The sequence below is a fragment of the Trachurus japonicus genome, chromosome 11 (assembly GCF_045865225.1).
Source record: "Trachurus japonicus isolate A0001 chromosome 11, Traja_1.0".
Classification (NCBI taxonomy): domain Eukaryota; kingdom Metazoa; phylum Chordata; class Actinopteri; order Carangiformes; family Carangidae; genus Trachurus; species Trachurus japonicus.
In genome coordinates this window covers 5,083,617-5,099,006 of record NC_140917.1, presented here as the reverse complement: position 1 = coordinate 5,099,006, position 15,390 = coordinate 5,083,617, and the positions used below count along the sequence as shown (strand labels likewise).

At 40.4% G+C, this 15,390-nt stretch overlaps 2 protein-coding genes across 2 annotated transcripts; both read right to left on the bottom strand.

Moving 5' to 3' along the window:
* Nucleotides 1-9: 9 nt before the first annotated feature.
* On the bottom strand, nucleotides 10-8,779 carry LOC146977982 (uncharacterized). Its single transcript, XM_085790763.1, has 6 exons — nucleotides 8,653-8,779; nucleotides 6,513-6,617; nucleotides 5,660-5,763; nucleotides 4,076-4,289; nucleotides 3,947-4,000; nucleotides 10-580 (listed from the first exon to the last, which is right to left on the bottom strand). Exons 1-6 carry the CDS (start codon nucleotides 8,703-8,705, stop codon nucleotides 340-342), a joined length of 771 nt encoding a protein of 256 aa, XP_085646889.1. The 5' UTR covers nucleotides 8,706-8,779; the 3' UTR covers nucleotides 10-339.
* Nucleotides 8,780-11,062: 2,283 nt separating this feature from the next.
* LOC146977981 (fatty acid-binding protein 10-A, liver basic-like) lies at nucleotides 11,063-13,824 on the bottom strand. Its single transcript, XM_085790309.1, has 4 exons — nucleotides 13,694-13,824; nucleotides 12,380-12,552; nucleotides 11,268-11,357; nucleotides 11,063-11,159 (listed from the first exon to the last, which is right to left on the bottom strand). The coding sequence occupies exons 1-4, from the start codon at nucleotides 13,758-13,760 to the stop codon at nucleotides 11,109-11,111; spliced, it is 381 nt and encodes a 126-aa protein (XP_085646435.1). The 5' UTR covers nucleotides 13,761-13,824; the 3' UTR covers nucleotides 11,063-11,108.
* Nucleotides 13,825-15,390: the final 1,566 nt, after the last annotated feature.

Genomic DNA, 15,390 nt, shown 5'->3' with positions numbered 1-15,390 from the left:
ACACAGGACGCCGCTCTGGACACACTTCCTTTTTAAAATACTGAATGTTCTTTTTTTGTTTTGTTTTTGCAAAAACAGGTGCATAGGGTTTAGAAAACAAAGTCATTATCATCATCAGTAACCGTTTATAAAAAAAAAAAAGATTCTTCCTGCCGACGACAGCGAACACAGAAAAACTGCCGAGTCATGTTCCACCGGGACACGCCACCAAACACCACGTTAGAAAAACAACAGAGGACCATGACTGGACCCTACATTCAGCTCAGACTCCATCTGACTCCACGCCGCCGCGGCCGGGGGGGAGGGGGGAGGGAGGAGGGGAAAGGGGGCGGGGCCTCGCTAGCGTCCTCCTGACTTGCGTCCGGCCCAGGAACGGGAGCGGGAGCGGGAACGGGAGCGGGAGCGGGACGCGGACCGGGACCCGGCGGAGGGGGGGGAGGGGGAGTGCGTCGTCCGTCGCACCTCCTCCTCGGTGTAGTGGGAGGTCGACGGCGGGTTGGCGGCCGGTTCCCGTGGCGACGCCGACCTGGAGCGGGACCTGGATCTGCCTCGGGACTCTCTGCGAGGCCGCTGCCGGTACCTGAGGACGGAGACACGGGTCAACATGACAGGACAACGTATGAAGCTGGAGGCTGCTACAGTGTTGCATTATGGGTAGCTGTTTGAAGTCACTGAGTCAAAGACGGTTTATAAACCAAGACCGTCCATGAGGAGTCAGCTTCCTGTATGATGTCACTAGGCTTCTGCACGGCCACGCCCCTTTAGGGAGACCAGAGGCAGCCTGGAGTGTATTGACTCCAATGGGAAAACTGAACGTGAACACAGATTATGGTCGAGTCTTTCTCCCCACAGTCACTCAGTACGTTTACATGCAGAGCTTAATCGAGCTATGCTCAAAATTCGATTTTGGCGTCAAGTCGGACTTCTGTCCTTGTCTCAATTTACATGCAACTGAAAAAACCGAATAACTGACGGGGTCCGCCCCCTCATGCGCCGTCACCCGTTGCTTCAGCGGGTTAATGCGCCGCCTGTCCTGTTGACTTTTCTGTCACCTGGTAAAAAACTGAATATAAACAACTTATAAGCTTAATAATAAATTCTCAACTGCAGTTCCCGACCAGACGCACCAGTCTGGGCCGGATGCGCGCTGAGAATAGGATACGGGCTTCCTTTTTCCTCTCTCTCTCTCTCTCTCTCTCTTTTTAAATTTTTTAAATAAAACACTCTTGCTGGTCGCGCTGTGTGAAATGCATTGAATCGGCACTGATGTTGGGTTTTTTTCTTTACTTTGCCGGGTTCGGGCGGCTTCTCTGCTCCACTTTGTGCGGTTGTGGAGCATGCGCACATGCATTGTCCAGTTATACTCCGACTAAGGTGTATACATGACGGAGAAAATCGAATTCCAATCGCATTATCTGGGTGTCTTAATCGGAGTTCTCAACTCCGATTTCAGTCGGACTAAGGTGTTAACATGCACTTCAGTTGTCCAGTTATAGTCGGATTAAGGCAATAATTCGTTTTTTTCAAGTGTCATGTAAACGTACTGACTGACGTAAATTTTGGACTCATTTTTCACAAGCCACATCTCTTCTGAACAGTTTGACACGAAAACGGCAACTTTCAGACGGACACATCAGGAGAAAATCCACTTTGTTCAAGACCTGTCTCTGTCTCTGTGAACTCCCGTGAAAATGACTGTTAGTAGTGTAAATATTTAATGTTATCATAAGAATATATAAACATCTCACTTTCATCTACCTACAAATTGTATAAATCCACACACACGTTCACAGACGAGGTGGGGTGACGGTTGGCCACGCCCATTTAGAGAGACAGTGGCCCTCATTTATCAAACTTGCGCAGGATCTGGTGTAGATTCTGGTGTAAATATCAGTGTACGCCAAGTGTCACGTGTGATTTACTAAAAGTGTGTGCGCTGCTGATTTCGGCGTAGAACCGGCATGGTGTTGATAAATCCGGCGGCTGAAAACGAGCGTAATTTAAATGTCACGCCCCAATATATTCCTGCTTTAGAGGCGTCGCCCTCAATAAAATGAAATTAACTTTCTATCTCATAATTATGACTTTTTAATGTCATATTTTATATTCATCATGCTCTGTTCATGTTTTTATTTTTTCGTTTTTCTTGTTTGTTTTATTTACTTACGGAGTTGGGCTTACATGTTTATGATCTGAATCTTGCGCATAGAGACACTTTAGGAGTAGATGAGACTGTGATCCAGCAGCACTGTTTATTAAAATTGTTGCTGTGTGTGTGTGTGTCGTAGCTGTGCTAGTGTGCGCAATGGCACAGGCTGCACTTGTCAAGTGTGTCCCGATTGCTTTTAAATCTCCCCCCACACGCTTGGCCACTTAATCCATGCTTGCAAACAGGGTATAAAATTAACTTTTTGACCTAGGTCAAAAATTTTACCGGCCAAAATATGTTTTCACCGGCCACTGAACTGCATTGTATTATAGTTAGGCAGCTGCCTTAACAACACACACCTGCCTCCTAAACTAAATTGTTGCAATAAATATATTTAAAAAAAAATAGGTTTAGATTAGCTGATGGAATGACAACAGACATTACATAAAAAGGCTTTCAGAGGAAGATATAGTGATGTGAGTTTTGAAACTTAGCCTACATTTAATGTTGAATGTTGAATCACGGAGGATAACGGGACAACTCCGACATTCGAAACACAGTCAGTAGATCTCCTGTGTAGCTGTAAACTGTTTGTTTCACTGTTCAGCATTTATGATGACAATTATATAGTGAAGTTGGCATATTCCAGCTGCCGGCCAATGGCGAGTGACCTAATAATTTTACTCGCCAAATCATATTTTTACCCGCATTTGGCGAGTGGCGGGTGCTAATTTTAAACCCTGCTTGCACACTATGGCTGTGTTCGAAATCACCCCCTATCACGGATGTAGTGCACTATATAGTGTGTTCGCCATTTTGTAGTGTTGTTCGAATTCTCCGCGATTAATTTCATCCACTATGTAGTGGATGACAAAACACCCACAATGCACCGCGAAATTGAGTGAACAAGCGATGTACACTACTTTCTACTCCCGTATCCCACAATGCAATGCGGTCGTGTTTTGCCAGAGAAGAAGATGAAGCTAATTAGCATGTTAGCTACGATTTATTTAGGCAATTTACCAAAAAAACTCCTCAGACATATTTGCCTTCGCTCCGTTTGCCTCGCCCGAGTAGCAGGAGTTGGGCAGCAGCATCCGAACATTAACAGGCAGCATTAAATCAATCTAATTAAGAAACTGTAGTAGAATATGTAGTAAATACGATCTGACGAGCTAAGCTAATAGCCACAGAGCATAGCCACAGAGCCGCTAACGGCTCACGGTCGGGACACACAACAGTAGTTTACCAAACCAAACTTCCGATATTTCAACAGTTTATTGTCCGAGTAACACAACCACACATAATCACATCCTCAAATGTTCCCGCAAGTGTCTGGTTTTTCTTATTTTATTTTTTATGTGTCCGGTTTGTTTCATACGTCCATGGTTTGTTGACATGATTCTCGGCGCGTCTGCTTCCGTCACAGCAACACCTGGCGCATCTGCTGACGCAACCACGTCCAGAAAATTACCGTCTAGTGTCCGAATTCTCCTCCCGTCGTTCCCTACATCGTGTACATGATGTAGTCCACTATATCATATACATGATGTAGTGGATAGGGAGTGAGTGAGTGAGTGGATGATTTCGAACACAGCCTATATGTAAATATACGTTCCGCCGGCAAAACGTCACCAAAGTGTGTGCGTAACCAAGCGCACTGAGCCAAGTGTGGAGGAATGGGACAGCCCCTGTTTTGTGATCCTTTACGGCCATTTGAACTGCGCCATCTTGGATTTTAGTGGGAAACAGAAACAACTGGTGAGCGACCGACCAGCGAGCGTCAACGGGTCGTACCTGTCGTCCTCGCGGCTCCGGCTCCGCCCCCGTCCGTACACCCGTCCACGAGACCTGAGGACAAACAGGAAGTTACTTGGGTCTGAGGTCGTGCTGCTGCAGGTCAGAGGTCAAGAGAAGGTCACTCACTCTTGAGGACTCTGGGAGCGGCGGCGGCGGCGGTCGTACGACGGGCTGCGTGACCGGTATCTGTCGTTTCTGTCGTTCCTGTCGTTCCTGTCGTGTCTGTCGTAGCTGCGGCTGCGTGAGCGGCGGCGGCGTCCGTCCCGGTCGTAGTCGTCGTAGCGAGAGGAGGAGTGTCCCTCCGGAGAGCTGCGTTCCTTCGACTTCATCTGGTTCGGCGCTGAGGAGGAAGTGAAGGTTACAGCTCTCTGACCTTTGACCCCAGACTCTGCTCAGCTGCTCTGAGTCCAGATTAAATTGGCTCAAACACTGTTGTTTCATGCACTGATCAATTTTGAGATTTCGGGCTGTTTTTACTTCTTTGGTTTTTATTCATTTTACTTAATTTCATCTGTAAATTTCTCCTAAACTCACCAGGCGTTAGTCTGAGCCATGTCATGTCAGGTATCATTGTAAAGCTCTCTCTCTCTTGAACAATGATGTAATTTCCTTTGTATCAGCAACAAATCATAAAAGTACGATTGACAATAACAATCTATGTAATTTTACAGTCCAAGTCTTTAAAGGCCGTTTTCTCAGAAAGAGTTTTTCAGACTCAGACTCTGAGCTAGAAATCTCCACTTCAGCAGCACTTACAGACACCAAACCTTCCAGTTTGATCCCTTTCTATATCCTGAAGGTTTTTACAGAGTTGATATATCATTCACAGCCTCATTTATACAACATTTTATTACTAAAAAACATTAGATGTTTTAGGGCTGGTGACAGTATTTTCTCATTTACAGAGTGATAAAAAGAGATATCCAGAATCCCTTCTGACTCACTAATATGTCAACAAGATAAAACAAGAACTTTGAAAGAGGCTTCATCCATTGTTCAGATTTCTGTTCTGGAAATATATGCAAATTAGCGCATATTTAATTCGATTTGGCCTCATATTTACATATTTAAACATAGAAATTTGACAAAACTTGTAATACAAAAAATGTTTGTATTAGGGATGTCACAATTACTTGTTTTCACAAATAATCGTGGTATTATACGCCACAATTAATTAATCGTAAAGATTCTTAAATACCGTCACTTTCCAAAAAAGTCAGGTCAAAGGTAAGGTAAAGGTCAATTTACCCAACGAAACATGGTAGAAATTTAAATGTTAGCGTCTCATTTGTGATAAAATACAAACAATTAAAATAAACTTAAAACATTTGGTATAGATGACAATTAACGATTTGAATATTTAAAACACTTCCCCTGGAGGATTAATAATTGGTTACATATGAATAGTAGATAACTTAAAATATTTAGTGTAAAAATGTGTAATGTAATAAAATTTTGACTGTATTTGATTTTACACATTCATATGTTGTGATATTAATTAATGCATAATAATCATGATAATCGTAATACTGTGATTATTTATTTCTCTGACAGTAATCGTACAAAGAAAATCTATAATCGTGACATCCCTAGTTTGTCTAGTGTGTAAGTGATAAACTTGTGAAGTTTCAAGGTGACATTTGTTAGTTTCTGTATCTGTTGAGTTGAGTATTTAACATGTTTGAGGACTCGGAGGAACTCTAAACTCACTCTTGCGGTCTCCCTGGGCGAACTGGATCTCGATCTGGCGTCCGGAGACCCACTTCCTGTCCAGACTGTGGAGCGCGTCCTCTGCGTCGCGAACATCCTCAAACATGCTGAGTGGTTAAGGTTTTGACTGGTTGTGTTTGATAAAAGGCCACACACACACTTACACACACATACACACACTTACACACACATACATACTGTACATACGTCAATCAGTAATAAACAGGAACATGAATGAATGAATTAAACTCTCCATTAGCTCAGTGTTTAACTCAACAGAAGGACAGGGACACACACAGAGACGCTCAGCAGAGTAAAGATGAACAAAACACAAACACGTTCTTATTAAAGAGTTTGGCTCAGAACTAGAAAAGTCGTCTCTGGTGTCAGATTGTCGGCTCGGTCTTGTCTTGGGAGGATACAAAATAATTCAGACTTGTTACCTTTGCTTGACTTTGAACTTGATCTTGATCTTTACTCTCTTTAATCGACTCCCACAGAGACTTGTTGTTTCCTGCTTGACTCTTAAAACTCTTTTCTTTGCCACATTCTTTGCCGCCATTTCCAAGCTTTGTCTCCGTGCCCTTTTCCTCTTCATGCTTTACTTTCTCTGTTCAACCTTTTTCCCTTCAACCCTCTGATCCTGCAGGTTCTTTACAGCTACTCTATACAGGTCTTTGTTACTCTGTGTGTGGCCAGTTCCACAACTGGATGCTTTTACATTTTCTGAAGCAATAACAGAGAAATACGTGTGTTAGATATTCAATCAGTCAAAAACACATCATCAATCAATCACAACATCCTGTGCTGAAACAGAGGGTCAGTGCGTGGTCGTTAGCAGCAGAAAGGATATTGAATGTATGCAAATCCTCTTGGTCGACGCGTATAGAAGTCAAGTGGGATGTAGACATCTACTATCGGCCCATAGCGGCCAAACTCACGCCGCAAATCCTCAGGCCTGAACACCGTAAATACAGCAATGACTCCACTGACCATCAGGGGAAACTCTAGCTACATCATGAAACCAGTAACAGCTGGAACATCTGGACAGGCTAAAGGGACAGTTCACCTTTTAAAAACACAGTGACACCTGCTGTTCATCTTACCTGGAGAGAGATCCACCTGCCACACACAGTGAACTATCACTAACAGCACACAAATGTTATTTCAAATTAAAATAAATAGAGATGGCAGCTCTCAGGCTTCATTTTAAACTAGAGCTGCATCAATTAAACGCACAATAATCGATTATTAAATTAATTGTCAACTAAAACTTAGCAGCAACCCTTTAAAAAGCATTTCAAGTTTAAGATTTCATGACAGCAGAAACAACTTTAAGAAGGCTATTCTATTTTATTCTATTAGAGCCACAATCGGCTAATAATCGAACAATAATCAATTATTAAATTAATCATTAACTATTTTGATAATCTAATAATCAGTTTGAGTAGTTTTTAAATTAAAAAAAAGTCGAAATTCTCTGATTCCAGCTTCTTAAATGTGAATATTTCTGGTTTCTTTGTTCCTTTATGACAATAAACTGAGTCTCTCTTTGGTTTGTGGACAAAACAAGACATTTGAGGACGTCGTCTAAACACTGATTGATGTTTTTCAACATTTTTTTACATTTTATTGACCAAACAACTAATCGATTAACCGTTTACATGATTGACAGATTCATCGATAATGAAAATAATGGTTAGTTGCAGCTCTACTTTAAACCATCTCCTTGTTTTTGTTTTTTTTATCTCATAAAGAAATGAGAATCTTTTGTGTTGTTGTGTTTCTGGTGAACTGCCCCTTCATCAAATACAACATGCAATGAACTGTAAAAACCCACCAACAGGTTAAAGAGCGTCGCTCTGTTCACGTTACAGTCACATGATCGGATCTAAAACTAAAACCGTTCAGGTTATGTTACCACGATGATGGAGGAGAAAACTACAGCTCAACAGGTAACCTAACCATTGTTGTTATGAGTCAGACTAAACCCTGCAACATTTACTTTATATGTCCATGTAAAAGTTCATTAATATTAATGCAGCTAAGTAAAATTTAATTGCTGTAACTTATATTTTCAGATTTTAAAACGTGCACATCCACATGTTGTAACCCAGAGTTCAGACTGAAATCATCATATGTGACCGTTTTAAAATCCAGGCTGAAAAAATCTTCTCTAGTGCTTATGGATGAAAATAATAATAATAATAATTTTAACTTAAATCATTATTATGATCTTGTTTGGTGCTGTTCATCGTTTTAGCCTCTTGTTTCGTTTCTCTTTCCTGTTTGTCTTGTTTTTAATGCGTCTGAAATTTTCTATTTGTAGATTTTTTTTGTATTACTGATCGTTGTTTTTGTGAAAAAAAAAACACACATTGGGTTGCCTTTGTGCACATATCGTGTTATATAAATAAAGTGCTGCACTAATAGCAGTGTGTGTTTACTGTAGTTTCTACTGTGTTGACCTGAACATCCTCCTGCAGCTACACTAACATTACAGTCTTTACACTGTCGACAACCTGCATATTAAACTTCAGACCGAGTCAGCGCTGGTGAATAATAATGAAGGTGAGTAATGTAACGGTGCCTGAGGTAACGCATTACCAGCTACAAGTAAACTCCACCTGTTTTTAAATGTTTTTTTTCACTTTGTTTTGGTTTCAGTCTGAGCTAAGCTAAGCTAAGCTAAGCTAAGCTAAGCTAACTGTTAGCTCCTCCGGTACAAACAAGACGAGCACAGAAACTCTCTCAGGACAAACTATTAAATTATTATTTACTCTTGATAAAGACTCGGTTTACTCATTAATGCTGTTTCTGATCGGATATTTATGAAAGGAAATGTGAGATAAATGTAAAATGTTCCGGTTTAATCTAACCGGAGCAGGCTAACGGCTGCTAGGCTAGGCTAACGGAGCTAGCAGCCGTTAGTTAACGTTAGTTGCGGCTCAGAAGAACCGGGGGCTCCGGGTTCGGACCGGGTTCGGACTCACCGGGACTCGTCGGAGATGTTTCTGACGAACAGAGACGTGTTGGGAGGCCTCATGAGTCTGACTCAGAGTTTAAACTCAAGAGGAGAAAAGAAACGCGGCGCTGCTGCTGCTGCAGAGACGCAGTGTGGTGACTGAGCATGCGCAGACACGACGCGCCTTCTGCCGCCACTTCTGCTGCTTCTTTGTTTTTAGTTTTTATTTGGCCAGGAAAATAAATAATCAATGAAAAATGAAAATATTAGTTAGGCTAACCCTTTAACAACCCCACCAAGAAGAAACCAGTGAAAACAGAACAAATACCAGGGACAGTAGATTAATTCACATAAAATGCTAATTTATGAAGAAATAAACAACAAAAAATGTCTGGGGCATTGATTTTATTTTTTTATTTTTTTTATTTATCATCAAATAACATCACCAATTGAACAAGGAACAAAAAAACAAAGCGACAGACATTCCAAGACATGACAAAGGCAAATATTATCAAAAACATTTAAAGAACTAATATATAGTAGATAAATAATATAAGAAATATAGAGATGATAAAATAATAAGTAAATATTCATTCATTCATTCATTCATTTTCTATACCGCTTATCCTGCACTAGGGTCACGGGTGAGCTGGAGCCTATCCCAGCTGACTTTTGGGCGAGAGGCGGGGTACACCCTGGACAGGTCGCCAGTATATCGCAGGGCTAACACATGTAGACAGACAACCATTCACACTCTCATTCAGTAAGTAAATAAGATAAATATGTCTAATAAAAGAAATAAATTATAAAAAAAGACCTTAAAAAATGAAATTAAAGACATAGAACAAGTTATAAAGGCAGACAAGATTACTTAATATAATTTGAATAAAATTCAGTCGCTGATATACATTTTTTGTTTGATTCAACATGTAATACAGACTCAAAATAAATGTTTAATTCGACTGAAAATAATGGGAATGATGGGGTTGTATTAGACATTTTGGCTTTATGAATATGGAATTTACCTAGTAATATGAAAAGATTAATTATGTTAAATTTATTATTGTGAGAGGAGGAGCCGAAAATAATAATTTTCTCATCAAAGTGACACCAAACAGTGGTTTTAGCTAAAAGAAATTTTTCCAAATCTTTCCAAAAAGTGATACAAAATGGACACTTATAAAATAAATGAATGATACTTTCTTTATCATTTTTACAAAAGGTACAGCTGTCATCAATGTCAGAAAATGTCTGGGGCATTGAATACACTCTATTTCTTTCAGTATGCCACAAAACACCTCTGGTTTTTATTACAACCACGAAAAATTATTGCTTCGAACAAGGAAATATTGCGTTTCTAATTCTCCCATCTTTACTGTATCTAGAATTCTCACATTCAATACACTTCTGATTATATGTAACAGTGCAAAACATTCATTTTTGCATTCAAATGGGAAAATAAAATCCTGCAAAACAGTAGAAAAAAATGTTCATTTCTTGTTTTAATATCTGAACACGGTCTCGTCTGTGTTGGTGCACCAGCAGTCATGTTTTTTGGGACACAACAGTCACATTTCTGGTAGATTTTATAGCAAAAAAGGTCAATTTTACTTACATTAGTTTAATTTGCTACATTGACAAATCAACCATTTCGTTGAGCATGTTTTTAAAAAAAAAATTAGACATTTAATTTAGGTTTTTATATGATATCAAGTGACATAATTCTGTTCAGTAAGGACTCTAAAACACATATCAGAAAACCATCTGTACCTTTAAATTTTTTTTTTACTGAAAACAGTGAACATGTCGCAAATGATTTTTGTGTTTCAGATTTCCTGGTTGTAGGGGGTGTGAAGAAGAATACTATTTAAGAACAAAGTGCCCTCTGGTGGATTTCTTTAGCACAGTGTACCTCAACCAAGTGGTAGAGATAACCAGCACTCCTCTCACTGAGATAGTGACCCAAAATGAGCTCAAACAAATGGTTGAGCAGGCAGTTAATGGGTTTTAAATGAAAATTTTTACCAAAACAAAGTTTGTTTTTATTAATGCCTTTTGGTTTTCTGGTGCGTTGTTCCTGCAAAAAAATGTGTGAAGGTTGGTTTTGAGTCAGTCCTTTTTTTTTATGAATAGATTTGAATAGATTTCCTCCGTCCATATGAAAACACCTTCCTGTTGTTTATATCCCATAATCCTGGTCAATCATTAGTCTCTGTGTGATTGTGTAACCCTCAGCAGAGTCTCGTCTTTACGATTTAAATGATGTTATAGTGAAGCCTCAGGGCCTTACAGTGAGATACAGTGTGTATGACATGTTCAGGCCTTTAACAGGTTGTTCTCATGCTCCTGTGTCGAGTCTGTGCAGCGACGGAATAAAAACAAACACGTTCCATCTGAATGATTTAAATTTATTAATCTACATTAAACTTTATTAATCATTTCCTGCCGAGCTCTTTGCTTGAAGCCGAGGAGGAGTGAATCCGATCAGACTCGTTTACTCTTGCTGATGAAGGTCACATCTCCGGCCGTGATGGTCTGCAGCGGCGAGGAGACACAGAGAGACAACGTTACGTGAGAAACATCCTGACACTGACTCATCTTCATCTTCATCTTCATGTTCAAACATCTCAAACAGACACCAACCTCCACCATCTCGTCGCCCTGGATCTCTCTGACGGAGGTGAACTTCTCAGTCTGAGCGATCAGCTTCCCGGCCTCCTCTCTGACGGTGCACTGCTCACAAACACACACACAGGATGCTCCAGAAAAATGCCCCCACTACAGATTCTTTTGTTAATATTGTAAAACAACTACATGTACAAGAGCAAATGACTTACTCAGTCAGACTTCAAAAAGATCTAGGTGGAAAACGATGGCAGAAATGGCCAATGAGTGAGACTGTGTGCACGTACTCAGGGCCGTTGTATAGGGGAGAAAGGTGATGATAATTCTAGGGGCCCAGCGCCCAGTGGGGCCCATAAAAAACCCCAGTAGTCTAATCTTTGTATGACTGATTTATTCTGGTTAGACCCTGACTAATACTCATAGTACACTGTAAAAACTCAACATCTTTCCAAGAATATTTGTCTTATTTCTTGTCCAAATGTCTCATTTCTAGTCAAAACTAATCTCTTTCCACTTAAAATAAGACTCATTACCTAAAAATTAACTTGTTTTTAGATAATTTTCACTTAAATTCACAATAAATAGAAAAATCTGCCAGTGAAAGTAAGTTTTTTGTGCTTGTAATAAGGAAGAAAAACTTGCTCCACTATCAGATTTTTTCTACTTATTCCAAGTGTAAATATGCTTGAAAGAAGTAAAAAGTGTCTAAAAACAAGCTACTTTTAATATGATGTGTCTTATTTTAAGTAGAATGAGATTTGTTTTGACTAGAAATGACATTTTGACTAGAAATAAGACAAATATTCTTGCTAAGATACTTGAGTTTTTGCAGTGTAATGCTGCATTAGCATCAAAACAAAGAAGGCTAAATAAAAAACGATAATACATACGTAGTCTAAGAAAAAAAAAGGGAAAGTTAGGGGGAGGGGCCCACTTTAGTATTTTTTAAGGGGGCCCAGAATTCCTAGCAACGGCCCTGCACGTACTTGATATGATACTTTGCCTTTTGGATTTACTGATCACCCCTGGAATGTGAGTAATTGTTCAATGTTTTGTATTTGTCTTTTGTTTTTACCTTCCTGTATTAAAAGATGAAAATGATCTGTATAAATAGAGAGTTTCCCGTTTACCTTGAACTTCCTGCCGTCCACCGCCGTGATCTCAGACTCCTTCCCGATGCTGAAGGAGTGGACCTTGGTGCAGACCGGAGTCTTCATGGTGCAGGTGAAGTCCTTCCCGTTCTGCTCGATCACCAGCACCGGCTTCACTTCTTTACGCATCTTAACGATCATCTCAGGAGCTCCTTCAAATCACATTTAAGGATGTCACGATTATATAGATTTTCTTGGTACGATTATTGTCAGAAATATAAAACACGGTATTAACGATTATCACGATTATTTCACAACACTATGAATGTGTAAAATCAAATATACAGCAGTGAAAAAATAATATTATAACACTAATCTCTTAATATAGGACCAGCTATTAATCCCCCGGGGAAGTGTTTGAAATATTTAAGTCATTAATTGTCATCTATACCAAATGTTTAAGTTTATTTTAATCTTTTTTTTAAATTACAAATGACACACTAACATTTAAATTCCTACCAATTAAATGTTACGTTAGATAAATGGACCAGTATCTGTGCATTTTCCTTTACTTTGGCACCACATCTGCCGATATGGTTCCGACATAATCTTTTTTGTAAAGTGACGGTATTTAGGAATCTTTGCGATCAATTAATTGTGGCGTTGGTTTAATACTGCGATTAATTGTGAAAACAAGTAATCGTGACATCCCTAATCACATTCATTAAAGCAGATATCAGTGGAATGTTTTTGTTAATATAAGTCCTAAATAGTCCTATTTTCCGTCAGCAATCACTTACATGAAGTATTTCAGCCTAAACACGAGTCTCTCCGTCACTCTGCTCTGCTGTAACCCGAGGAGAAAATTTTCCTTGTGGGATACAAGTGTTATCCAATGAGGGGAGAGAACGGCATGAAGGGCTGTGTGTGCAGCCAAGGGATGCGCGTGAATGTGGTGACGTAGCACAAGGACCAATTGATGCCTGACAAGGGCGGGGGCTGCTAACTCATGGTGCGTTCAAGGAAACTCGTACTTTGTGTTTTTCCTTCCTGTGAAGTCATACCAGTTCGATCTGGTACGAGTTCACGGGTCGGAAGTTACGAGTGGCCGTTATAGGGAACTTTCACAGACAACAGGACGGTAAAAACACGAGCTACGGGTTACCTGGAACGCTACCAAGTCGTAGTTGTGACTTGAAGCTGTAACTTACGGTTTCAAAAGCCTGCCTTGAACACAGCATTAGCCGAAACGGCCGTGCCGATGATATCTGCTTTAATAATCAAAGTCCTTTTTTTTTTTTACTGTTCACAGACACAGACAGATAAACTCTGGAGACACGAGGACGTCCTCACCTACGACCTTCAGGAACTCGTCCAGGTTCTCCTCAGAATAAACCTTCCAGGTGCCGCTGAAGTCCATGATGATCCTGGTCCTGGTCCTGATCCTGATCCTGATCCTGATGCTGCTGCTGTTGCTGCCTCCAGCTGTTTGTTGTTCTTCTCTTCTCTCCACCTCTTGCTGGTTGGCAGCTCGGGGACTTCACTCTCCCTGTTATTTAGACTGAAGCTCCAATGAGACCCACAACAGACGCAACTTCCTGCTGCAGCTCAGTGTCAGGCTGTTGCGCTCGGGTCAAAACAACTTTTCATCCACCTGTTAGATGGAAACTAAAGTTGTCTCCATCTTTACCTGTGAGCTTCCTGTGCCTTCATCAACTCTTGTTAAAGCAGAAGTAAGCGATATTTTTGTGTTAATATAAGTCTTAAATAGTTATATCTTCCGACAGCAATCACTTACATAGAGTGTTTGGACCGAAACACGGGTCTGTCAGTCCCTCTGCTCTGCTCTGAGCCGAGGAGAAAACTTTTCTCGTATCCTACAAGTTTTATCCAATGAGGAGAGAGAACGGCATGAAGGGCTGTGTGTGCAGCCAAGGGATGCGCCTGAATGTGGTGACGTAGGGACGAGGACCAATAGATCCATGACGAGGGCGGGGGCTGCTAACTCCATCGGCTGACAAGAAGTTATGGTGCGTTCAAGGCAGCCCGTAACTCGTGTTTTTCCGACCTGTGAAGTCGTACCAGTTCGATCTGGTACGAGTTCACCGGTCAGAAGTTACGAGTGGCCGTTATAGTGACTTTCACATGTAAAACAGGTCGGAAAAACACGAGTGGGTTGCCTGGAACGCTACAAAGTCGTAATTTGTGACTTGAAGCTGTAATTTAAGGTTTCAAAAGCCTGCCTGGAACGCAGCATTAGCCAAAACGACCGGATCGCTTACTTCTGCTTTAACATTTCCATGTTTCCCACATTCTGTGTCATAAACTATAAACTGTTTTCTTGTCTGTAACAACATCTATGTCCCGTCTGTCCGTCCTGGGTGAGGGATCCCTCCTCTGTTGCTCACCCTGAGGTTTCTCCTGGTTTTCCCTGTTAAAAGGGTTTTCCATGGAGTTTTTCCTCAGTGGATGTGAGGGTCTAAGGACAGAGGATGTTGTTACGATGCCATGTGAAGCCCTTTGAGACAAACTGTTTGTAAAAACGGGCTATACAAATGAAATTGCCTTGCCTTGAGTCAGAATTAAAAACGTATTTTTAACTTTTAAAGCATCACAGAAAAAAGATTTCTAATGATATTTATCTCCAACACAACCTGACCTCTGAACTACCATTTCAGCTTTTAAGTCACTTCTTAAATCTTTTGGAGAAAGGCTTTTCAATAAATGTATATTTAATATTCAAAATACTAAATATAATTTGGTTTTATTGATTTAAGATGCTACTGTTCTCCTGTTTTTATTGTTTTATACAACTATAACTGCTGCCATATCACCGATTTATTTTATGAAAAGCACTTTGTAACATTGTTTTGAAACGTGCTATACATATAAAGTTATTATATTATTGTTGTTTTGTTCCATTTATCATAATCAAACACATCTGGAAGCACCACTGTCTCGTGGTCGTATCCCTCCGCCTCTCAGACTATAGTTCCAGTTAGTTACATCCTGTTTACTGAGTTGCTGTGTGAAGTCTTGAATTATTATTA